This window comes from Emys orbicularis, chromosome 4 (assembly GCF_028017835.1).
Source record: "Emys orbicularis isolate rEmyOrb1 chromosome 4, rEmyOrb1.hap1, whole genome shotgun sequence".
In the NCBI taxonomy this organism is placed as follows: Eukaryota; Metazoa; Chordata; order Testudines; family Emydidae; genus Emys; species Emys orbicularis.
In genome coordinates this window covers 105,705,348-105,732,198 of record NC_088686.1, presented here as the reverse complement: position 1 = coordinate 105,732,198, position 26,851 = coordinate 105,705,348, and the positions used below count along the sequence as shown (strand labels likewise).

The 26,851-nt window shown below is 38.5% G+C and overlaps 1 protein-coding gene across 9 annotated transcripts in view; it reads left to right on the top strand.

The window, feature by feature from the left end:
* SOX6 (SRY-box transcription factor 6) overlaps positions 1–26,851 on the top strand; it is a 459,030-nt gene that overhangs the window by 347,337 nt on the left and 84,842 nt on the right. For all 9 annotated transcript variants that reach the window (XM_065404484.1, XM_065404489.1, XM_065404492.1 and 6 more), the window contains 2 exons: positions 1,918–2,038; positions 10,642–10,721. In XM_065404484.1, the coding sequence (XP_065260556.1) occupies positions 1,918–2,038; positions 10,642–10,721 (201 nt within the window). The remainder of the gene's footprint in view (positions 1–1,917; positions 2,039–10,641; positions 10,722–26,851) is intronic.

The following is a 26,851-nucleotide window of genomic DNA, read 5'->3' as shown; positions in this document are numbered from 1 at the left end:
CCCCCTGGTGGAGAGGAGTTTGTGGGCGCCTTACACTGTTGCAACACCCTGGGGAGACTTTCTGCTACTAGTGACCGGGAGGGAGCTATCACAGAGCCTGGATCATTTTGATTAGTATCTACTTGGAAAGTACTGTAAGTAATTGTAAAACACATTGTGTTAAATGCTTTCCAGATGCTGTAGCTGTATTCCCCCATCAGACACTGTTATTGTTTTCACTTGTTGCATACATTCTGGGCCAGTATGCACTAGCATCATACACAAAATTAGCACCGTTAAATCAGAAGTTAAAGGCTGGTACTGGGCACATGGGGATCAACTCCAATTTAACCAAGTTAAGCTCATAGCTAACGTTCACAACCAGGCTTACCTCAGCTAAAATGAAAGAAATAGCTGCTCAAAGCTGGTTTCTTTCACGCCCCAGTGCCATGGCAGTAATTGCACAAAGACCTTTTTATTATAAGTTGATTTTCCTGAGAAATGGATTCAGAAAAATACTGTAAAGTGTTTATTTTTTGAGTGACCTTTATTAACCTACATCTTAGGGCTTTCCCCAGAGAAGAGTTGTTGGTAAATTAACCCTCATAGACACACAGTAGCATTTCTGCACTGCATCAGTGGTTGTGAAAGGAAAGGAATATGACAAGAAAATTTGGCACTGTTTAAACAATGTCATAGGTCAACATATGGGATTTGACCAAAAAAAAAGTTTTTAGGAATTAAAATAAAAAGAAATCACTTGAAGTTTAGTTTAACTTTTTAATAGTATTTCATGCCACCCGTTTATGGCAGGATAAGAGGGCAAAAATTCTTTCTGACTGGAAAAAGAATGCCTTTCTGCACTTCCTGGTTTTGATATTTAAACCGTTATCTGTTTACTTTTTTACTAATCAGAAAAATGCTGTAATCAAAGCCTTCAGTACTATTGGGGCTTGGGGGATAGACAAAAACTCCATGTGATCCCATCCAGTGTCTGTGATATATGTATAGCATAAATAAAGAAACCAGGAAATTAAAATATGAATTTAACAGACATGTTAATGTCACGTCTCTCATTTTCTATATGTGGAATACAAATGCTGATATAAGGTGAAGAATTTTCTGCTTTTGCATGTTTGCGCTCTTTGATACATTTATTAAGGTCAAATGAAATTTGATATAGTAGGATTTATTCTGAAATGCTCTCTGAATACAACTCCATAATTACTGAGCTACATGATAGTGCATAAAGCTGTAAAACTGCTTAGACAGACAAGCAATTTATATGTTACAGCGAGGTGTGTATGGTGAAGGATATTAGTTTAATTGGGAGCCAAGATGTTGTAGCTTTAAATCTTAAGAGATGGGGTGTTGTCTAGGCGACTAACATACTGTGGTGAGGTTTTGAAATAACATACCTGAACTGTTGGCATATATACTAGCAATACAATAGCGAAAGATCTCCGAAATAAAATTACCTATCCTAAATATGTTAAAATATGAAGATTAAAATAGCTCTTTAGATATTAGGCTGCCTTTAAAGTGTTTGTCACTGTGATATCTAAGCTCCCAAAGAGAAATACAAATTTGAAAGACTAATACAAATGTAAGCCACTTTTTTCTTTTCTCAATATGAATCTATAGTATATTAAAATGTTGATTTCTTTTTGTGCAACGGAATGTAAACAGAAGGAATAATAAAAAAAATCAGCAAGAAGCGGGATAAAGTGCAGTTCACGGAGACTGTTACACCTTTGACACTGAGGGAAAACAATGTTAAGGGGGGCTTTGATGTGATAATGTGAAATTGGTGAGGATTACATTAAGGAGAAGGTTCTGTGGGGCTGTGGAAACATAAGAACACTATCAGTGCTGGAGAAATACCTGTCAAGATAAATTTGTGCTTTTTCTGATCAGAGGCTCTCTTTTGTTTAGCAGGTTCAGGGTCACATGCCTCCGCTCATGATCCCAATTTTTCCACACGACCAGCGGACATTGGCAGCGGCTGCTGCAGCCCAGCAGGGATTCCTCTTCCCCCCAGGAATAACTTATAAGCCAGGTAAGTTGACAGGGATATGAAGCTATTTAACATGTTCAGATATTTACTGAGACTTCTCTTGTGATCTGTCTGATACAGATGATGTTACACAAAAGGACTGGCTGCTTGAAAATAATGTGAAGTTTTGTAAGTCTAGCTGAAAATATCTTCCGAGTTTATAGGGGATAATTGGAAGATTGGTAACTGAGCCCCATATTAATTTCACTTCTGTAGCCCACAAAATCAACTGCTCTGAATTTATTGACCCACTTGCCTACCAATTTGCATTTGGCACACCCTGATTCTTAATACTTCTTTTATTGCACGTCTTATCTGAAGCATGTACACATACTTGTCTTTTATGCAAAAATGCTTACCCTTAATTAGCAATAAAAGCAAAAGGCAGGTATAATTTAATTAGCATGCTTCTAACGGGCAACTTTCTGTTTGATTTCAATCTGAATAATAAAGGTTTCAGTAGTTCAATCCCAATTATCATTCAGACTTGGAACAGGTCACATAACCTTTGCAGTGAAATATGTTTTGAGATGATTTAGCAAATGTTATGATTTCTTTCTTTATTCCTCTGAGTTTACTGGACTCCTGGGGAATTCAATTAGGGATATAATGGTTTGAAGCTACTTTCAGAGCCTTCTTGTAAACAGGGTTTTAAATGTTTAAAGACATGTTGCCAAAGGAATTCAATGTAAGAAGATAGTTAAGTAAATAAAAGTCAACCTTATTTTCATTTGTACATTCTTTGTAAGTGACCTCAGCCCAGAAGCTGCAACCTTATTTTGCTCATTAATAATATTCCCTGCCAAGCTCTCTTTAGCATATTAACCTGATGAATATTAACCACAAAATCTGAGTATAACACTTTCTTTGGATTTTAAATGGGAAATTTCAAAGTAAAGGATTGATCCAGCCTCAACTAAAGTCAATGGGATTTTTGCAGTTGACTTCAGCAGGAGCAGGATCAAGTCCAAAGTAAAAGCTTCATAAAATATAAGATGTGAACAACCTATTAAATAAAAGTAAGATTGAGCCTAAAATCTCTTCAAGTAAATTTACTTAAATGTTATATGAAATGGTGCCAAATTGGATTTCAGCAAGCATTTCCATTTGTCCCATTTCATTTTGTGTCTTTATTCTGGGTGAAGGAGAATCATTCCTCTTTGGAAACAAAAAGTCTCTTTCTGATAATTATCTTACTTCTATATCTCACTTTTTTCAGCCTGAAAACCCCCAAAGCACTTCACAAACTTAGCAAATTGATGCACAACCTATGCAGGGAGAAGAGTTCATCCACCTCTGAAATTCAGCCATCGCTGGCATGTAACTGTTTAACTGCACTCAGCAACATTTCACAACAGTTTGGGACAGAAAACGAAGATTATCTTTTCCATCTGAAGTCTGTGGCGTGCATAGAGAGGCAGAATATAATGATCAAACTTTGAATTTGTCCAGGACACCAGGGTTAACACCCTTACTCTTATACACCCTCATTCAGAAAAGCACCAAAGCACGTGCTTTAATCTGATTGATTTTATTTTTCCTGATTAGAGAGGCTTTCCTGAACTGGGGATTTAATGGCCACTAATGATCAGGACCTGGGCTTTACTTCTCATCTCAAAGACGACACCTCCACTAGTATCTTTTCAGGCTATGTAAGTGAATTGGTTCAGTACTGACTCAAAAGGAAGAGTGCCACCTATCTGTCACCAACATCTTTTACTGCAGCATATAGGTTTCTTCAGAACTCCCCCAAGGCCTCGCTGCTTTCCTTTTGTCCTCTCATCTCACAATACAAGGTGATATGGCTTCAGGCCATTTTATTACTCTTGTGAATGAAGAAAAAATGTGTATAACAAATATTAAAATATTCGAGTAACTGACTAAAATGGAGGCGTGGGTGTCTCAGGACATCGCTAATGGGATGAAACTATTCACTACTAGGTTACTGGTTTGAATCCAGCTCAGCTTGGTAGAAACCACAAGTCACTATGATCTGACACTGTTCAGTGGCTTGTGTGAAATGAACATGTTTATATTTTAATGTATTTATAAAGTTCTATAGCACATATTGCTAAAGTAGCTGGCTGTGTTTCTGTTGGACAGCTCTCATCATTTAAAAAAAAATCACAATTGCTATTGATTAGAGTTCCCCTCTCCTCCCCCCCCCCTCCCCCCGCTTTTTTGGCAATCTCAGTAGAGAGGTTTAGGAAATAATGAAAATGGAGACAAAACTACACTATCTTTCTTCACTATCTTTCTTAGAGGTTGTTCCTCTAGGTCAGCACTGAGGGACTTTGTGGGAATTTGCACTGCTGCTATTTGTGCTTTACATCTTCCATGAGTAAATAGAAAACTTTCATCTCCAGGACTATAAATCTAATTTGAGCACCAAACTCACTTATATTTTTAAAGAAAAGAAACAGACAACCCTTTAAACATTAAAATTTTTCTTCTCAGTTGCTTGTTCACTTGCTTTTTAATTTCCACCTTTTTTCATTTAGGCAAGGCAATATGTTTACAGTGCTAGCTCTCCTTTTCATTTGGGAAGCACAGAGGGACAGATTTTCAAAAGTTTTCAGCTCCCAACTCTTCCACTTGTAATAACAGGAGCTACTGAGTGCGGAGCACTTTTGAAAATCTGGCTACTTTGTTTAGTTGCTTAAGGAAGGGTGAGGTCTTTTGTGAATTTGGCTCAAAATTCTGTACTATCCTAACAAAAAAAAAAAAGCTATTCTTATAAAAGACTGAGCCAGATCATGCCACTTCATGGAAAAACCCAGTGGAGAGACCAAAGCTCTGTGTCGTTTCCCTTGTGAAGCTTTGCTCTTGGAAAGGTTGGGGGAGACCCTGCAAAATGTACAGGCTACAGTTCCTACCAAAATCTGCTAGGAAAAGAATTCCCTTCTGCATGCAGCCAGTAGTCATTGTAGAAGGGTGCATAGCCCTTCTCTCCAAACACTGGAGTTCCAGGGGATGAACCAGGCCAATGTTAGCAGACACTCATCACAAGTAATAAATACATAGGGGGGAAAATGAAGTCCCATGCTCCTTTATGTATCTCTAAGTGGTATAATGTAATTTTCCAGCATGGTAAGTACTAATTGAGAAATCAGAGCTGCATAGATCACCTAATTAATTTTTCATACATATTTCTTTCAGTATTTATACTGTATACAGGATTAATTAAAACTTGGGGGCGCTGTGCAACTAAAATTGTTATGACAACTGACCTGCAGGCGCTTGATGAGCCTCCCAGAGTACATGGCTATGGAGGTTGCACCATATTCCAGTGGGATGCTTGGAGTGGCAGCTGTTAGAAAGCCAATATTTGCCAAGAGACTCTACACAGTTATTTTGCACTGGTTATTTTGCATTCTAATTACAGCGGAAGAACTGTGCTATTAGCAGATGGGCAAATGCTGACCTTTTAATGGTAAGCACTGTACTTTCTGCTTGGAATTGATCGGCAATGTAGGTGCTGGACTTCTACAGCCATCCAGTACTCCCCCTTCCTCCAGCACAGAATAAGAGATTTGATTTAGCTTGACTGCCACATGTATTCAGGCTTATAGGAATGTTATCAGGTTGGAACATCACTGAACATGGTCACTGAGACCCTTGCAATGCCCTATCCTGAGTCATGAGTTATTTCCTATCCACTGATTTGGGCACTGTGTAGGAGAGTTCTTCCCCTTGCACTGAGTCAAGGTATTACCTCCTGCAGGTTTCATGACCTTTGTGAGAGAGCGGGAAAGGAGGATAAGGAAAGACCATGGATATGGATTAATTGTAAACAGGAGTCAGGCCATTCTGTAAGCAGCTATGCTCCTTCTTTCTGTTCATGGCTGAGTGGGAGCTGACCTGCTTTGGGAATACATTAGCTGCCTGCATTGCCATTTTTTGCAATCTACGTAGCTTAGAAGGCCAGGGATAATTTCTGCTAGATAGAGACTTCTGACAAACGTGTGTTGCAACAGTTCTTTTTCAGATATACGAGATGCAATGAGATAGACTAGTAAAGTTAGGAACTTTTGGTAGTTTAGGGTTTATCTAAATCAAGGGATGTAGATTGTGAAACCTGATCTTGCATTTGTTTGACTAACATGCTATCGTGTATTTCAAAGCAATTACTCATATCTCATGCATAAAGTTTATACAAATTTTGATTAGAAATATTGAGAAATGACTTCTATCTGCCTAACTGGAGCACTTTGCTGTTCATTATGTTTGCCATACAGAGAAATGTAAAAACAGGAATTATTATTCCTGGTCGCTGTGAGTAGCAAAAACACCTTTGGGCTGATTCTCCTCTGTTACACTGGGGTAAATCAGGAATAACTCTGGAAATCAGTGGAAATACATTGGTGTAAAGCCGATGAAAGTGAAGGGAGATTCAAACCCATAGTTACCAGACTGAACTTCAGACAGTTCTCACAACTTTTAATGTTTGTTGAAAACCCATAATAACTTCCTCAAATTACATGCCTAGCTAATCTAAATGACTGGCATCTTGACATCTTTGATTGTTACCCTTTGTTTCTGTTTCCAGTTATTGGAGACGTCCTTTCATAAAATGTTAATAGTAGTTTGAAATGTTAAAACAGCGTGTGTATTCTCAATGAGCCACTCTTATTGTTGGCATCCAATCATTGCACAGTTCTACTTAGTGAAGTGGCCGGACATCTCTGAGTGGCAGAGGTGCTTAAAACAAACCAATGAGAGTCTTGTTCCTAGCGGAAATTCCGTAAGACTCCATTAAAATTCTTCAAACGTTTCCTTTTGGCTTCTCCTGGTTGGAACCATGAATCAGTAGCCTCAGGAATCACTATACCAATACATATGTTGCTCAGTCTAAAACCTAACTTAACAGTAGTACCAGTAGTAGCCAGATGAACAGTTTCACCTGTGAGTTCCACTTTTTTACCATAGGCAAATGCTTGTCACTGCAACTGCATTTACTGAGGGGTCAAGATCGCAATATGACACTGCCTTGGTGATACCTGTCCCACACAGTAGCACAACTATTGTCATTGTATGGATTAGACTCTCCATAGTATCTCCATAGCCTATTGTCTTTATTAACAGCTTGACTAATCCTAATGTCCTTACATAAACAAAACTCCCATCTTAGGCAAAGACTGCAGGACCAGGCATCAGCTTTGTAACCTTGATGCAAAATAGGAACACTGTGATGCAATGAAGTAGAGATAGCTGCAAACTCTCCTCAGACTCTTTATTACCATTGGAAAGTGCACAAATGTCAGTTTCCAACCCCATCTCAGATGTCTATAGAATTTCAAGTATATTTACCAAAATGAGTAAATATCCGGCATACCTGCAAGATGGAGTGACTGAGCCATATGTCTTTCAAAATGTGTTAAAAACAAAGAGAAGTGGCAAAACTGAGGAGAAAATGAATCTAACAGACTTGTCCATTCCGGGTTTCCTGCCTCACAGGCCACCAAACCTCGATCCTAAAAGCAAGTCTCTCCTCTTGTGAGTAAGATGAAATGAGCTTCATTGCTGAATCCAAGACAAACTATGTAAGAGATATTTAGTTGTTCTAGATGCAGAACAATGTGGTACAACTGTGAGCTGCCTTTATTCAGTTAGAAATGTTGCCCAATCTGACAAGTGAAACAAAAGTCTTGCAAAGTTTTGTATGGCTTGTAAACACCAATTTATTTATAAACAATAGCAGTCAAACATAAATAGACAATCAACAAAGCAGGAAGATTGAAGAGAGCAGTTTGTAAAATGAGAAGGATGGTTCAGATTTTCTTCTTCAGGCATTCTTCTCACTCCCTCATTATCAAAGGCCAGTATACACCGGTACCTCAAGCAGACCTGTTTCAACATGTTGTGTCTTCCTTTCTACAAATTTAAAAAGAATGGGTCCTCACGCAAGCATTCCAAATCCAGAAACAAATTTGAAAAAAATTGCTACAACATGTTGACTGATTTCTTGCCAAGACAGCTACCGAGAAGCTTCTTGATCCATTCTTGCATGGAGAAAATTAGAGGGGGAAAATATGTATCTTCTATAATTAAAAATTAAAACCAGTCCATGCCCTGAGTGCTCGCTTTCCTTGAGGCATGGGGGAGGGGAAGTACCTTTGTTCTGCTTTTACTACTGGGTGTCAGCAAAGCATTCCCTAGCTCTGGAGGTATTAAGTTTTGTTCTCAGAATAACGATACTACAATATACTAGGATTTAACCATGCATGGATTACTTTAAAATGCTCAAATTTGACCCCAAAAAAAGAGACAACACGATTTTTTTTTTAAACCCATAAACATGAATTCATATTTTTTCATCAAGAAAAGGGAAACACTGTTTGTAGCAGCAGGTGAGCCAGGGTGTGGTAGAGAAACTAATAAATTAACAGTGAAGCCAAATATATATATATATATATATATATATATATATATATATATTCTAGCTATTTCAAACCATAGAAGCATGACAGCTGTGAAAAAGGAGTGCCGCAGGGAATTCTTTTAGAGTTTGATTTTTTAAAAAATATGTTTGACATGGAAAATGTTTTAGTACAAATAAAGCAACTGGTATTGAACTTAAAAAGTGGAGGGAGGGGGAGAGAGATTACTGTGTGGAACGGGAATGAATAATTCATGATATTTAAAGAAAGAATGCCTCCAAAATGTTCTGCAAGGCAGTCCATGCTGATAGCTTGAATGGTTATTTCCCCCCCCCCATTTAAAGCATCATTTAATTCAACATCTTTGTGATTTTTTTTAAATCTGGTAAGATATTTACCAAAGAAACATTATTTAATTTAGATTAGGATATTCTTTATTCAGATAATTTAGTTTAGATATCAAGGAGATAAGCAGAATTATTTAAACATAAAGAGACAGTCTTGTACTATCAGAAAATAATTTAGTTGTTGTTTAAAAAAAAACACTGCAAACTAAAATCAACCTCATGGAAGGGGGAAAAATAAGATCAGATATTTTGAACATTACTCCATAGGATACCAGCACAATATAGTGTTAGTGAATGCATTGTAGCAGAGCTCCATATGCAATCAGAAGCCAATTGTTACTGGACTGTGTACAAGCACATACTGTGCTCAATGGTCTGATGAGGTATTATGGATATGATGCAAAGAGACCTTGTGGATTAAAAACTCACAATTTGTTAAAAAGTGAAAGCAATTTAACATTTATACTGAGCTGGCTGAGTATAGTCGCACTTCAGGTGGTAAACAATTCCAACGAATCCAATGACTTTGTGACGGCTTCAGGTATTAATGTATATTTGGAAAAAAACATCCCTTGGAATTTCCTCACTATATTATTCTGGATCCCTTTACATTGTGTCTTCATTATTACATTCTACTTTCAATGTAAAAAAAGTTGAAAACAATCTGATTATTATAAATATAAAAAATGTTCAGAGGAGCAGCCTATTAAAATATAGCCTAGAGATAGTACATAACACTGACTTTAAATAAGGAGCCAGAGCCAAAGTGATACTCTATTAAATCATGGTTATAGTGTAATTTATCCATCACTGTATTAATTTTTATATTACAGGTTCCACAGTTCCACTGCTAAACTATTTTCTTTGCCTATCTTCATCCTTTACATTGACTAAGCATGTTAATGTTACTATATGACAGGGATCATTGCAGTGGCTTGGAAGTGGGAGTGCCTATAGAATGTTAGGATACGCAAAGTTTCAGCGCTCATTTCAGATAGACAACATATCTTATTTTTCAGCATCTTAATCATAATTGAAATGCACAATTATTTAAGTTATCTAAGGATGCTGAGTTCCTTAAGCTCTCAGAAACTGAGGGTAATCAGCACCTCCCTGTGTTGAGATCTAAAATGTTATGTAGAAATTAAGTTTTTGTGCTGTTCACATGCTGTGAAAGTTTCATATAATCTTTTCAATAAAAAATCTGCTATGATTAAAATACCTTTCATATGGGCATCTCAAAGCACTTTACCAATATCGGTTAATCCTCACAGCAGCCCTTTGAGATGAGGAAGTATTGCCATCCTCATTTTAGAGATGAGAAAACTTAAGTCACAGAGAAGTTCCAGAACTTGTCACGCAATGAGTCAATGACAGAGCAGGGAACAGAACACAAAAATCATAAGGCCTGATTCCCAGAGATTTTGAACAACTGCATCTCCCATTATCTTTAGAGGGTATTCAGTATGTCTCAGGATTGGGCCCCAGCTCCAAGATCTAGAGTAGACCATATTATATCTTTCAATCAGTATTTTTGAAAGTTATTTAACTTTATCCTAAGCACTGTTATGTTTTATGATTTGTAATAGAGTGTACATGCTTAAATTGCACATTTACTCCTTTAATAAAAATCATGAGCATCACATTTATGTTTTGCCAGTTTGCCTACCAGCTATCTGGTAACAAAAAGTTCCAAGGTAGCACTGCAAGTCTGTGCCCAGCTAAACCTTTTGTTTTTGCAGATGTTTGAGCTTAGAGGAGTGTTGTTGAGCTTAGAGCAGTGTTGTGGAGCACAGGCAATGCTAGGTCCATGTTTGCACTTGCCTGCTGCTATTCTCTGCTCATTGTCTAAACCTGTATGCATTGTTCTCCTCGACAGGTGATAACTACCCTGTGCAGTTCATTCCATCAACAATGGCAGCTGCTGCTGCTTCTGGACTCAGCCCTTTACAGCTCCAGGTATGTGCCAGAACAAAAAAATGTGGGACAGAAGCCAACACTTTAGAGGAAAACTGCTAACCACTAACCAGCTGTATGCTAAATAATAGTCTGAATGTTAAATAATTTTTTAAGCATAGCCCAGAAGAATTAACACCTTATATACTTACCATACTGAAAATATAACAGCATGCTGTGAAAGAAAGACAACATTATGACTTTGTACTGTGTGTTTTATGTCAACTGAATGAATAATTTTTTTTAATTATATGACCAGTTGTCAGGAGATTGTTCAGAGATCTTTTCCAACTTTATTTTCCTTTGACTCTCTCCCTGTAAGTGAACTACATGAGCTATAGCTGGGGCATTGTGTATATCGGAAAAATATGCTTTGTTGTTTCTTTTTACTTTTTCTTTCAGTTGCTTTTTCTCTCAAACAGTATGGTGACAACTGTTTCATAAATTGCCAACTCTCGGTTTCTGTATTTATGGAATCTCAACCTTTCCATGCATTAAGCTGCTCAGATGCCAGGGGCAGTGAGGGTTCTGGGTTTGGTCCCTGGCTAGGTCATTTATTTGTTTTCACCATATATGGAACTAAATGTTATGCGAAAATGATTTGCACACCAAATTATTAGCCAGTTTTTCGTGGCGATTGATGTTTAATTTAACAAGAAAAGCTACAATAATGTCATAAATAACGGAGTAGCAGTCAAAGGCTTTCAAAGTTAAAATGTGCAGAAAACGAGCAACATGAGAGGAAAGAATGGCAGATGTATGTAACTATTTGCAAGTAAACCTGTGAAAACTCAGTTTTGCTTATGTTAGACTTGGGTTTATTTGTACAATAAGGATACAGTAGAATAGCAAGGTATTGCAAGATCAATATACAAATAGCCATTTTACTTAACCTTCTTCCGTTGTACCATTTCTTTAATTGAAAAAAAAAAGGAGGGGGGAGCTAGATCTTCAGACCTGTTGTCTTCCCATCTATGACTAGCCATAAGCAGGTTGAAAGCTCCCCCTAAAAAGGTATTCCCCTGGCCAATAGAAATCTGCAGGTGACATTTGACTGGTGTTTCCTGCTGTATGTCAACAACACCTGGGGCCTGTAGAGTATAGTGAGGTCCAAGAGGACTGGAGATAGGCAAACATAGAACTGCCTTTAAAAACAGGAACAAAGAGAAGCCAGGGAATTATAGACAAGTCAGCCTAACTTGGATACCTTGAAAGATACTGGAACAATTTATTAAACAATCACCTAAGAGTATGATAGTTTGATAAATGATAGCCAATATGGATTTGTCAAGAACAAATCATGCCAAACCAACCCAAATGGATAGGGAGGAAGTGGTAGACATGATTTATCTTGATCTTAAGACAGTTTTTGGCACAGTTCCACATGACATTCTCATAAGCAAACTTGGGAAATGTGGTGTAGATGAAACCACTATAAAGTGGGTGTACAGCTGTTTGAGAAAGTGACCTCAAAGAGTTATCAGCGGTTCACTGTCAAACTGGGAGGATGTATCTAGTAGTGTCACAAAGGGTCCTGGCTTGGTACTATTCAATATTTTCACAAATGACTTTGAAAATGGAGAGTATGTTTATAAAATTAGCAGATGACGCCAAGCTGTGAGGGGTTGCTAGCACTTTGGAGGACAGGATTAGAATTCAAAAGGACCTTGATAAATTGGAGAATTAGTCTGAAATCAACAAGGTGACATTCAATAAAGACAAGGACTGCATTAGGAAGGAAAAATCAAATGCACGAGTACAAAATATAGAATAACTCGCTAGGCAGTAGTATTGCAGAAAAGGATTGGGGGATATAGTGGATCACAAATTCAATATGAGTCAATAATGAAATGCAGCCGAGTAAAATGATATCATTCTGGGTTGTATTAACAGGAGTGTCATTATGTAAGACACAGGATTTTATTGTCCTGCTCTGCTTGGCACTGGTGAGGCCTCAGATGGAATATTCTGTCCAGTTTTGGGTGCCTTACTTTAAAAGAGATGTGGACAAGTTGGAGAGAGTTCAGGGGAAAGCAACAAAAATGATAAAAGGTTTAGAAAACCTGAGCTATGAGGAAAGGTTAAAAAAACTGGGTATGTTTACTCTTGAGAGGTGAACTGCTAACAGTCTTCAAATATGTTAAGGATTCATATAAACAGCACAGTGATCAATTGTTCTCCATGTCTACTGAAGGAAGGATGAGAAGTAACCACCTTAATCTGCTGCGAGGGAGATTTAGGTTAGATATTAGGTATGTAAAACTTTCTAACTATAAGGCTAGTTAAGTACTGGAGTAGGTTATCAAGGGAGGTTGTGGAATCCCCGTCATTGGAGTGTTTTAAGAACAGCTGTCAGGGTTGGTCCAGGTATATACATGGTCCTTCCTCAGCACAGGAAGATGGACTAGAAGGTCTCTTGCAGTCCTACATTTCTGTGATTCTGTATTTAGTGCAAGAGAGTTTGTGTGAAACAAGTGCTTTTATTTTTAATTTTACATTCACAAACTAGAGTCTGCTCCTAGATACAGTAGGTAGCTCTCTGTTCTGACCAGCATTCGGAACACTTCATTGCTATAAGTGTGAACTTTTGAACTCTCCAGCCACATCACATAATAATAGCAGCTACTTCACACAGAAGGTCTGTGTTGTAACAATGGATTCATTGATTGCCAATTAACTCAAGGTAATTCAAACATTTGTAAAGGCTAGTGCAGACCCTCCTCATATACTTGTTCCAGATTACAGACATTTGTGGCTTATCCTGTTAAAAAACTGTAATGAAGACAAGCCCAGTGTCTCACCGTCTACACCACTATTTATACCTGTGCTAGCTGGGCATACAGGTCTGAACTCTACACGCCACCACAGGTGACCCACCTTCAGGGGCACCAGAGATCTCTCAGGTAACTAGGACCAATCCCAGGATCCCGGTGTACACTAGCAAGAAAAGTTCACCTTGAACAGCTACACTGAAGTAAAGCTACATCTTGCCCTGTATACACTACGTTTTTACAACCTTAGCTATCTCGTTGTAAAATAAAATATAAAAATAAACTCTTTACAACTCAGGTGTAGCTGTAGCTATGGTGGGTTCTGAATATCATGACTGAGACCTGGGACTGGAGTGTATTCAGTGGGGAGTCAGTACAGTGAGCAGAGTGCTGGACTGATGTGTTCATGGCAATCTGTGTGGCACCATTTCAAGGTGTTTCTGTTCACCCTTTCAGCTTCAAGCATATGTGAGTGAATCTACCCAAATCTGCCTTCTGCTGGGTAGTTTGCAAATACAGTACCACATACACATGTGGTAGGTATGCATAGTGGTTGTGTACCATTGCTGATGTATCTGTACAACACATGCCTGTTGCTCTAATTGGTGAGAGCGATGAAACTTGCAAATCATTGCCCCCTCACTGTTCCTTTTTATATCCTTCTCTGTAATCTCTCTTCTTTCTTGCCACCTTGATTTTTTCCTCCTACTTTTTAAAAGTTTGCACTCATTTTAATTAAAATCTCCTGGAGGCTCATGTTCATGGTGAACCTGATTTAAAAGAGTGAGTTTGCTCATCAGGCAGCTTTTCCCGAGCTTTCACAGCAGTCCTGGCAGTCCTATTACTAGGAAATCTCGTATCAGCTTAGTTGACACACAACTCAGCTGTCCCAGCAGACCTGACTGCATTAAATCTTGTGCAAAGTCCCCAAAAGAGAGGGAAAATGTTACAGCATGTTCTTTATTGTTTAAAAATCTGCTTTCATTTTTGGGTATTTCTACAAAGGAGTTTATATGGTAAAGAAGGAAATGTCGCAACTCTGTCAACAATTTCTGATAAACTGTTGATAGTAATGAAGCATTACAATTATGTTAGCTGGAGTTATTCCTAAACAAAGTGAGCTCCATAAAACCTATGGTTCATAACTTTTTCTCCTGATCTAGTTGTGTAATTTGTCCTTCAAAGTTTATCACTTATAACATTAATGAGCCTTGGCAAGTCTTAACTATGGTTGCAGCTGTGTTCTGGAAGCCTGAAGTATTATAATCAAGTAAAGAGAAAGAGTTTTAAAATTGTAACCAAATACACATTTGTCTATCTCTATTCTTCCTTTATCTTTCTTCCTAATTGCAGACAAAGTAAATGACCTTTTGTTACACCGCTGGGTGCAGATCCAATGCACTGCTGAAGCATTGCACAGTGTGCCTCAGGGGCACAATATTAGTAGAGTGAAGGCCAAAGAATGCTATTTTTAGTTGAACAGTTCAGCAGATGGAGGCATGAATACTCATATATCTGAAGGTTGAGGGGTTTGAACCATTAATTTTGATAATGTATTTAACCCTGGGAACAATCAGAAACTGTAACTCTGAGGTTACAGTGCTTTTGACCTCTAGAGAACAGAGGGCACTCAGTACAGTAAACAATATATTACATTTCTACTTATACCAATTCTCTCACACATATAAATTTCAGAACACAGTTGACATTTGCTTTCCTCAGCTATTTTAGTGCTGGTCCTTAAAGTAAGTCAAGAAGAATGTGCAGGAAAGAGGCCAATGTAATGCGACAGTCATGTAAATATGGCCTTTAAATAACTAAGACGTTAAATGTGACTGTTTATGAAGAAATATTATTCTCTTGAACTAGAGTCTTAGTGACTTATTATTTCAATGAAAAAGTTGTTTTAGTGGACTGCCTCTCTGTATGGAGTTTCCTCTAAGTTGTAACCTTAAAGCAATTTTTTATTGAGGCTAATGTGGTCAGATAGTCTTAGCATTGACTGAAGGTGATTTGGTCCCACTCTGTTACCACATCATGTAAAGTGATATACCTGCCTTATGTCTTCTTATTAAATGATGCATGCTCCTCTTCAGCAAATATAGCAGTTAAATATCACACAGCGTAAATATTTCTAATTAAAATATCTCCATGTGTCAGCATATTGGTAATGTATTATTTTAATCCATTTATTTTGTTTATGAAACAGTGACATATGTTTAGATTGTGAAATATATGAGCCTTAAAAATCACTTTATTGAAGAAAATTAATTCCTACAATGCTGTCTCGGTAATGTGTTCACTCACCCAGTCAGTCACTGGCAGGGCTGCCACTCTTAATGTTGGTTAGACACACTTTAACAGTTTTATCTGACATAACATTCTCGGATGTAGGCAATAATAATTTTTTCAAATGCAAAAGCCATTGGATTTTCCTTTCTTTTTTAACCCAAGGAAGAATGGGAATTGGGTAAACACGAAAGAGATTCAGTGAGACCAATCAAAATTAAAATCAGCTAGTTACCTTTTCAAAGGTAGACACTGTAATTTGTTTGTCAGCAGGTAGGTGTTTGGGTCAGCACGGTGAGTGAGTGACTGTCAGCAGGAATTCCTACAAGACAAGTAATTTCACTCAGTGTATTACTGACAGATTGCTCACCTCTTCGAATCACTAGAGAAAACAAACTTAATATTGTTACAGGCAGAGTTTCTGTCTTCATTAGCCTCGTAGAATGATTTTATCTAGCACTCAAAGACTACTGAGCTCTGGGTGGGCATATTTTAACAGAATGCTTCTTATTATGATACTGTGAGTAGTGGCCTAAATTAAGGGAATGGCATGTGGCAAATTCAGGTATGTGGAAATAGTAATTTAAATATTTTTGTTGTGTTTTATTTCATAGAAATTGTGGGGTGAAAGAAGCTCAAAAAGAAAGAAAGAGAAAGGTTTTAATACAGCTTTGAGCGAGCAAGCAAGCTCGTTAATACAAAAATAAAATTAAAATCTTGCCAAGCTTGTAACAATTAGGCGAGTTTAATTAAAATTAAAGGAATATTTATACACGTTCTCTTCTTCTTTCTCAATGCGCGCATGCGCGTGTATGTAATACCTCTGTTATCAAGTTTAATTATATCAATGGTAATGAAAGGGTATCAATGAAAATGATGTCAGTGAGTTGCTGTTTCACTTTCTCCTGGCACAGATTGGGGTTCTTTTGGGCTGGATACTTAATCCCTTGACCCTGCTCCCTGTGTTTTCTCTCATTCTTTCTGATCTCCAACTTTAATTTCCATCTTTGGTGAGTTTGAATTTTTTTGCACCTTGGCAGTGTAGATTTAATCTCTTTATGAAGAAGAGAGTAGGAGGGGAGACTGAGATGTCGCACAATATGAAGAGACTAAATGACAAATATTTAAATTCACTAATCATCAGGAAGTGCATATGTATAGAGTTTGGATATCAGACTGTTTACTGCAGCTCTTCTTTTAATGTGAATAGGTTGAATGAAAATTTAAACCCATGTGAACATGGAAGATTGAGTGTTTCCAATCTGAACAGAAAGTTTATGCAGCCTAACTGGCTTTCTCTGACCACAAGCAAAAGTACTTTTAAAAGCTATTTTCAGTGGCTATTAAGACATATGCCAGCAGTGTGTATCCACTCCAAAGCCAGTCAGAAGAAGCAAATAAGCTACTGCTACACTGACCAATAGTACCCTATAGACCAGTGCTATGATATTTCATTAGAGGGCTGGCACATTTTTAAAAACTTTATTTTAATTGTGATGTGTCTTTGGGGAGCGTGCTAGCTATGAAGCCCACTCAGAGCTGGCAGTTGCATCCCTCCAAGCTTTTTAGAAATGTATATGGTATGTGCCTTTTGGGAATTGGCTGGGAAGTGTATTTCTGGAAGTTCATTACGTTTCTGACAGCCTAACAGCAGACTTTTTAATGTGAACTATAGGTTACAAGCAGAAAAGGATTTTCAGTACAAGGTTGTTCACATATCCAAACATTTATCATTTTTAATGTACTTATAGATCTGTAAGTATGGAGAAGAATGCAACAAAGGCAGTCCTGTATGGAGATAGTAAATACCGTAGGGCACTTTGCATGTACGGACATTCCACTGCCATATCTCCATCCCCTTGCTGGCTAATTGTTAGAGTAGTAGTCACATGAATAACTCAGTTTCCCTCTGAAGTAAAAGTTGTAAGGATGGTGACGTCTAGAAGAGGAAGAAATTTAAAAAGAATGGAAAAAGAGAGAAACATTTTCTTAAAGTTTCATAGACTGGAAAGTTATCATCATTTGTTTTCTCTGGGTGGTCTTTGAATAAACAAAGGAAGCATTCCCTACAAGTAGTCCAGTTTAGACAAAAACTCAAAGGCAATTCATAGCTAAAAGGAGACAAAAAATATTCTAGAAATCAGGTATCTGGGTCACCGGGGAAAGCCCCTTAAGATGATGAGATGTGAATACTTTTGTTCCTCCCACTCTGATTGTCTAAGATGTGGTGTATTTGTTTGGCCAGTAATGTTTTTAGAATCAGTATGGCTGAAAAATTAGATAACCATATTAACTGTACTAACTCTTGAGTTTATGTCTCACAAGAAGTATTGGAATCATCTGTCTGTTCATAGACTCAGCATGAAGGCTACATAAGCATTCCATACCAGATTCACAGAAGGTATGCATATAACTCAAAACAAAAAAGTGTGCAGGAAGTCAAGGAAAAAACGAGCATAACTAAGTGACAACATTCAAAGAGTTATTCAAGACAAAAAGGAATCCTTCGCTAAACAGAAACCCCAATCCCAGTGAAACAAATAGAATGGAGCATAGACTGTGCTTACAGGTGTTATGGAATATGGAAATTAGGAGGGCTAACATGAATTTGAACTACAAATAGACAGACATAAAAACAAATAAAAAGAAATTATTTAAGACTATTAGAAGCAGAAAACTTGAGAGTGAATTGGTAGGGCTGCTGGACTTCCTGGGAGTAAAGGGATCACTAAAGGAAGATAAAGGTATTGTAGAGAAGCTAAATGATTTGTCCCGTACACTTCAGGATGAAAGGAAGACAAGACATCAGAAATGTGGTTTATGTAGGCCACAACTTTATAAAGTAACACATCTGGGAACGATGTAGTAATAACTCATCCAGTGCAGCCCATCCCTCGTTTGTAATCCATTCAACGTGGGGGAGGGCTGCCATCAGCCCCCTACTCTGTTGGCTAGGTCTCAGTACCATTGCTGAGACCCCACTGCCCTCCCTCATCTGAGGGCTAAGGGGGAAAGGAAGAGGGGATTGTATCCTCCCTCTACAGTCCTTAGGAGCCCCAACCCCATTCCCCATCTAATTTAGCAGGTGCCATCTCCTAACCTGCTTCCAATTCTGGTTTATCAGGGAACCAGACCCCTACTGAACCATTACCTGCACTGGGCACTTGCCACTAGGATGCTCCAGCTTAGCTGCTTATTTGCTTAGCTGCTTCCCCTGACCTCTGCCAGATTCTCAGATTGGGGAAAGGGGAACATACTTGCACATGTGGTGGTTGTGTCCAGAAATTAGACTGTTTTGGGTGGAACTTATTAAAGAGATTCATTTTATGACAAAATGTCGGCTTACTAGAGATCCCCTGACCTGCTTACTTAATGTTCCAGTAAAGCATCTGCATTTTAAACAGAACACATTAATTTTCTTCTTATTGTTAAGTGCTAGACTTTGTCTTGCATGTTATTGGAAAAAATGTGACCCCTCCTCCTATGAAATTCTGGCATAGTAAAATGTAGACAGCCCTTAGAACAGAAAAGCTTGCCCACCAAGTACATAGACAAGAGAAGCACCACAAATAGGACATGCATTTAGAAATTGTCACCCTTTTTTGGCGTGCTCAACAGAGGAGGGGTCGCCAGTCAGCAAACCAGAATCTTTAGCCAGTTTCTTTAAATATTAACCTAGTCCTGAATAAGTAACTGCAGTATAGTATGTTAGCGTTTTATTGTAACTTTGCCTTAATAAAAAGTTTAAAAAATATTTTCCTATTAGGAGGGCCAACATGGAATTTAGACAGCAAATAGCCAGATATAAAAACAAGTAACACAATATTATTTCAGAATATTAGAAGTAGGAACCTTGACCATGAATTGGTAGAGCTGCAGAATTTCCTGGGAGCAATAAAGGAGCTAGCTGAGAGAGAGTAGAAAATAGAATAAAAATAAATGATCAATTTTAAACAGGGGAAAAAGCTTAATTTTGAGGTGCCCTGAGGTCCCAGCCTCAGATCTGATTTGTTGAATATACTGTATTTAGAATTTTGTTACAATTTTTATTAATGATTGGAATTGGTAGTGAACAGTGAGGGGGCAAAATATTCAGGTAACCTACAATTATTCAGATTAGTAAAGGCCAGAGAAAACTGAAGAACTTCAGAGGGATCTTACAAAGCTAAGCTGAACTGGTAATATGATGGTAGATGAAATTCAATGTTGAAAAATGCAAGGTGGTGCTCATTGAAAGGAATAATTGTGAACAATTTGCTGAGTTCTAAATTAACTATGACTACTCAGGAAAAAGTCGGGCTACAGAATGAAAACCTCTGCTACCTGTTCAGCAGTGGTCAAAAAAGCAAACAAGATGTTAAAAAGTATAAAGAATAGGATAAAAATAATACTGGAAGTATCATAATACCACTATGTGAATCAATGGTATGTTTTAATCTGTGATACAGTATGCAGTTCTAGTTATCCATCTCAAAAGCGATATAGAAGAAATAGAAAGCGTTTATAGATGGATGACCAAAATGACATAGAGCGACTGCAGTATGAGGAGAGACTGAACAGAGTTGGACTGTTACATTTAGATAGAGATGTCAGAAAGGTGTATGAATAATGGTGTAGTAAAGGTAAAATTGGGCTCTTCTGTTTGAGCTTTCCCATAACGTGAGAAAAAGGGGACATTAGTGAAATTGAAAGACAACAAATTAAAAATGGATAAAAGGAATACTTTTTCACAGTGTAATATTAGCCTTTGTAACTCATTGCCACAAGATATCATTGAGTCAAGATATCAGTGCTTGGGAGGATTACAAAAAGATTAGACATATGGATAATGAGAACACCTTCAGTTATATTAGATAGAATAAAAACGGGATACATACTTCAGGGAGTAAACCAACTACTAACTAACTGGAGTTAGGATGAAATTTCCTCTATGGACAGATTATTCCATAATTATCCACTACCAGATTTCTTGCATTGTCCTCTGACTGGCCACTGGAAGGTTACTAGACTAGGTGGACCAGTGGTCTGAGCTGGTGTGTGAATTCCTATGCTCATAGAAAGAAAAAAATTGGGTAAAAAATAACAGAGTAATACTGAAGAGAACACACAGAGGAACATTTCAGACCACATTTTCAAACAGGCCCCACAAAGTCTGCCTTTGTAAATTCTTTATTTGCATGTCTAAGATACATTTTCATACACAACACTCATAACTGGGTTTACAGTTACTTGATTTTGATGTGCAAATGTGGAATTTATACACACACAATTGCAGGGGTAATTTTAGAGGCCCATTTTGCTCTTAATTTGTTAAAACATTTAAAACAAATAATTTGTTTGAAAGTGCATGTAAGTTCTAAATATACAGTAGGAGATTTGTATGAGATCTGCAAATGGCCCGTAATGTAATTATTTTAAAAGTTTAAACATAGCTTTTAACTTGGGCTGTTTTATGGTTCACAAAGAAGACATTTCACTGTTTTTTGCATTTAAATCTATGTTGAAAATATATTGACTTATCAGGTAACACAACATGCTGAGAGGGGACAAAACCATTTTTAATGATATGTTAATTGAATGGGATGCTAGAGATGCACCTGAATGACTTTTTCCCCAGATGTGCCCCAGCTGAGTGATAAAGCTTCTCCTGATCAGTAGAGCCAGTATATATTTATTATATCCCTAGTTGTCATCTTCCAGTTTTGCTAGTGAAAATAATGCCATGGCTGTGAACTACAGTGTGAACTCTCTGTGGCTCTTCGATAGTAGATAAGTTATATAGCTTAAACCTTCAAATTGCACTTTGAAAACATACCTCTTAATTGTGACTTTCAGAGTCTTCTCACAAGATGGAGACACCACCACATGGGCTTAAAAGTGAGGTAATTTAACTGGGACTCTTTCTCTTCCCTGATTCTCATCCACTTGTAGGACTAGTGGCTTCTCGTTTTCTCATGGGAGCCTATAGAAGTTTAATTATATCAGTTTTGTCTTTCAGCATCATTAGTAAATAAATGAGTAATTTTTTTCTACGCAGTTGTAGGAAATATTGATGTAAGCAATAGTTGTGTGTGCTATCTACTCCTTCTGAGAGGCCAGCTAGGTATTCCACCCCTTTCTCCCAAACCTGATTGGTATGTCTACACTGCCGCGCTAGTTCGGCGGCTGGGGATCGAAGTTCCGGGTTCGATTTATCGCATCTGGTGTGGACGCGATAAATCGAACCAGGAAGTGCTCGCCGTCGACTGCGGTACTCCAGCTAGACGAGAGGAGTACCGCGGAGTCGACGGGGGAGCCTGCCTGCCGCGTGTGGACCGCGTCTGAACCGCGGTAAGTTCGAAGTAAGGTATGTCGAATTCAGCTACGTTATTCACGTAGCTGAATTTGCGTACCTTACTTCGACTTGGGGGGTAAGTGTAGACCAAGCCTCAGAGCCTCACATGTATATATACAGAAGATATTTGTACTATTCAGTTTTTATATGTACAGCTTTCTATTGCTTTTGTCTGTTACTGTGCTTTTTTTGTTTTCTTCCTGATTTTGGTGCCAGGTTGGCAGGTCTAGAATAGCCACAAAACAGGCAGCAGTTGCACAACCTTCCCCATAACAGGCACGTGTCTTACTCCTGACTTGATAACTTCATCTTTTGGGTTAGGAAAGTAATGCAGTTCTCAGGTCCCTTCTAATTCATTTCACATAGGTCACTGCATAGCCATCAGACGATACCAATTTTTAGTCATTACTTACATGAGCTAGAATCAAACTAGTAACTAGTAACAATCCCCTGAATCATCCGATCCTATGTACATTTTGCATTACGGGCAAAACTACTGCTCTATAGACCACTAGGTTCCATAGTATGAGAACTGTTGCTTTATTTAGACATTACTGTACCAAATGTATAATGGTTGTATGCACTAGTGTCAGAGCTACTATGTAAGATTTTGCAGGACTTAGAGATTGACTGCTGCATCCCAAATTTTGTGATATATTGTGCTGTCTGATAGGATCACTGAAATCAGAAATAAGTCATCTTGTTCATCCCTGTGCAACATAAATAATAGTCTACGAGAGCTGTGACATGGCTATGAATCTGCATTGTAATTGTGCTTAGGAAGGACTTTATTGCCATTGTCTGGGTACACCGCAAGAAGGACAGGAGACACTTGTTATGGATTTTAATCGGGCCGCAATTTTATTATATAGATGTCTGGGACTACCCGGCAGATAAAGTGTACAGTGCAGGCAAATCCATGCTTATTCAAATCAATTATCCGGGGCTTCCACCAGCCCCCCTTTGTTTAATCCATGCTTATTCAAATCAATTCTCCAGGCCTTTCATCAGCCCCCCCTTTGTTTCCATCCAGGTCCCCCAGCCGACCCATGGCTTGGACCTTACCATCCACCACCCTCATAAGAGGGTTAAGGTGGGCTATGAGAATGGCGGGGGAGGGAGTGGTGGTTTGGCTCCTTGCCGTACCAATCAGAGGAGTCCCCAAACCCCTCCCCTGTTCTGTTCCTTTATCCAGTACCTCTTTTTAAGTCCTTTACCAGGCCATTTATCTGGTCACTGGCTGCCTTCCCTATGGAGTACCTGCACTGGATATCCGCCCAACCTTACAAAATAAGTTGTGACATATAGCCTACCACCTTTTCTTCTCATCAGAAAAGGTCCTCCCTCACACCCGCTGTGGGGAAGTCGAAAAAACCACACTCCACCGAAGCCAATTCAGGTGGTGTGTGAAAAATTTCTTCCCAGTCCCCCTTTAAAAGGAGCGACTAGCATAATGCCCACAGTAGGTCCTAACCCATCCTGCCATTCGCCTCCACTAGGGGAGGGAGGGTGGGTGCTGGCTTACTGGCTGTGTGGAACAAAGAGACTTGCCCCACCCAGGTTTCATACCTTTATGCCCTTCAGACCTCACATTCCTGGTGTGTGTGTGTGTGGGGGGGGGGGGGGTGAGTCTGCTGCAAAGCTGACCACCGAGCACCATTTTTACAGCAGTTTCTGACCTCCTTTCCCCCCCCCCCCCCACTATAAAGCAGAGCTGTCCTTCCTGGGTAAGCCCCAGACAAACTCTGCCCCACCTTAGTTGTGGTGCAGTCATTTTGTGCAACTCCCTGAGTTAGTGGAAGGGCTGAGACAGATCACCTAAAATGCTCACTCCTTTTGTCATGTCCCATGTTAATCTTTCTATTTTAATTATTATCTTTTAGATAAAAAGATGCTCAGTGATTTTTAAAACTCTTGAGCCATTATCTGCAAGGAATCATAAATACCTAATAGAAGCATGTGTTAACTTAGCTTTTATGTATTTTGGATACAGAGCAGTAATCATAACCGTCACAAACAATTTACATACTGTGTATGCCTTTGGCTTTCCCCCCTCTGTTCACACCATCAAAGAAGGGAAAACTAACAAGGCAAGTTAACCAAGGAGTTATGACATGATGAAATTTGCTCACTATGAGAAAAAGCGGTGACCACTGTGGAATTTACAGTATGCAAAAGGCTTGCTCACTGTATCGGGTTCCTCCCCCTACTATTTGGCTAGGATTTTTTCCTAGGATTACAGTTGGTATCGTGAATGGTCAAACCCAGGTTTTTGGGTACCAAGCATTTTATGTTACCTGCAGGTATTTTAGTGAAACCCACATGGAGCTGGGCAATTTCAGTATTTCAGTTCCACTCTATTTCTATTCCCTAGTTCCGACTGCAGGCTCAGTGTATTCAGCAGGTTGTATGGCAGCAGATGAAACAGATGTTTAGACCATACTGGAAAGGAACGGCATGCTGCATTAGGACCTGGATATTCCTCTTGACATCTGGATGCTGCTGGGTCACAAAGCCTGCCTTAGGCCAGGAGGCTGTAGGAGCCTTGTGGCAGTGAGCATAGGGTCTTAGCTGCTCTTTAAGCGATTAGTGCACTGAAGCAGCAATAATGCTGAATTATCGCTTGGTTGCTTTCTTCCAAGGAATCTTGGGACAAAAGGATAGTCAAGGAGGAGTATTTACAGTAGAGTCATGCTCATAGAGACAAGACTAATTACCATGTGTTAAAAAGCTTTCTTTCAAATAATGTAATATTCAAATAGCTATGGATACTTTAGTCAACTTTGTACAAAGCAGTCAACAAATAGCTTCCAGAAAAACCTGCTTTTCTCATTTAAAATCATTAGGATGAAAAAGACAATTTCAGCTACTTTCCAATTTCATGGTATAGTCAAATTGCATGTAACAGACAACAAAATATGACCGATGACATGAAATAACGCTCATGCCTTCCAGAGACAAAAATGTAAACTTCTAATAGCTGCAGGGAAGAATATTAGATATAGCAGCTGTCTGACTTATGCATTGATTCTTTATAGTTTCACTTTATCAAGTTGAAAATTTGTGCTGCATGTGCTCCTAGAACCTAAACTGTCTGCTGCAGCACTTTCCTTTTTGATGTGTGTTATTTAAACACAATAGGCATGGTGTATTGCATGGAAATAGGTGTTTAATGATTTGTGATTACTAGCTACCAGAGAAAATAGCATTCGCATGGTCTTTCTTCTTATATCATTTTCATTGTTAAGACTATTTAAAACAGGGCCCATAAACAGAGTACAACTTTTTGTAGCAAATCAGGTAATGTATTCAAGAACATTTTTTTGCTCTCATTTAACCTCTAGTATTGTAAGGGGGTCATATATAATTAACACTGGCTAAAGGCCTGACCCGAGGGGCAACGAAAAGTGGTCGAGCTGCATTTTCAGAGCCAGGCTGTAATCTGTTGGGAGAGGGAAAAAATAAATTAGAAAGTACCATTTACTGAAATTCTTTCTAACTAAGCTGTATTTCAATGGGCCATTTAATGCTCAGATGGACAAAGGTATTACTTCAGTCACTGAATTGTATCAAACCCTTTCTCAGAGGCCCCGTTTAAAAACTCTACAGGAAAAGTGGCTTAGCATCATATTCTCGGCAGAGCAACATTCAGTCTGTTTGGAAAAAAAAAAAAAGAGTGAAATGAGGTGAGACACAGCCGCAAGTCAGTGAGGTTTTTTTGCCTCACCCTCCCGTCAGTGGCTTCACAAGGGAATTGCTCCTCAGAGTCTGGGAGCTCCATATTCAGAGCAGAAAGGCTTTTTTCCTAGCTGTTACTTTGTTCCCCCGGTCAGCTTTTGGCCTGCCCTTTGTTCTTTCCTGACATGGCAGAAATGTAGTTTTTTCTCTGGGGACCTTAGGGGCAGTACCTACATATTACAAGGTTAGATCTTTGACTCAGTCACATCAGAAGAAAAGGGAAATCTGATTTAAATATCACAGACTTGGGCACTTGTGACTTGAATAGTTATTCTCTTTCAGTAGAATCAACATTATTTATACTCTCGAGTGGTAGGAGAGCACTAATTGTGCTGATTGAACTTCGGCTGTTTTAAATTTTAAGTATACATTTAAATTCGTATTTTGCAGGAAGTAAACCTTTGTATTGCAATTTTGATGCTGTTTCGTTAAATATATGATGCAGTCTTATAAGGTGATGGGGTGACATACCCTGGAAATTTGTTGGGGGCAGTAAAGCTAATAAACCAACTGTTTTACTTCCCTAAGGGGAAACAAATACAGTATTAAGGAGGCAACTGCCAGGTGCCTAATTGTTTTGATCGTCTTAGCCACTGGCAGCTATTGATAGTTTATATTAGCGCTAAGTACGCTTTCTTGGCTTTGCTCTCAGTTTTACCGTAAACTGGTTGTGAACAGGCAGTTTCTAAGAGATTGTATTTAATTGTCATAATTTAATCAGTCCAAAGTCATTTGGTACTTAAGGAGTATAAGTCCCAGAAATGATGCTCAAGTGAGAGCTCTCTGTACTTATGCATGTAGGGCAGTTTCTGCAGCATTCCTTCAAAGCAGGAAGAGGTCAAAAGAATAAGATGTGTAGTAGAAAACCAAACAAAATGGAAATGATCTTAAGAGCACCTTAATGCACGTATGCCTGGAGGCAAATTCAGCTCTCAGTTACACTGCTGCAGTTCCATTTGAATTCAGTGGAGTTACTCTAAATTTACACCAGTATAATCAGA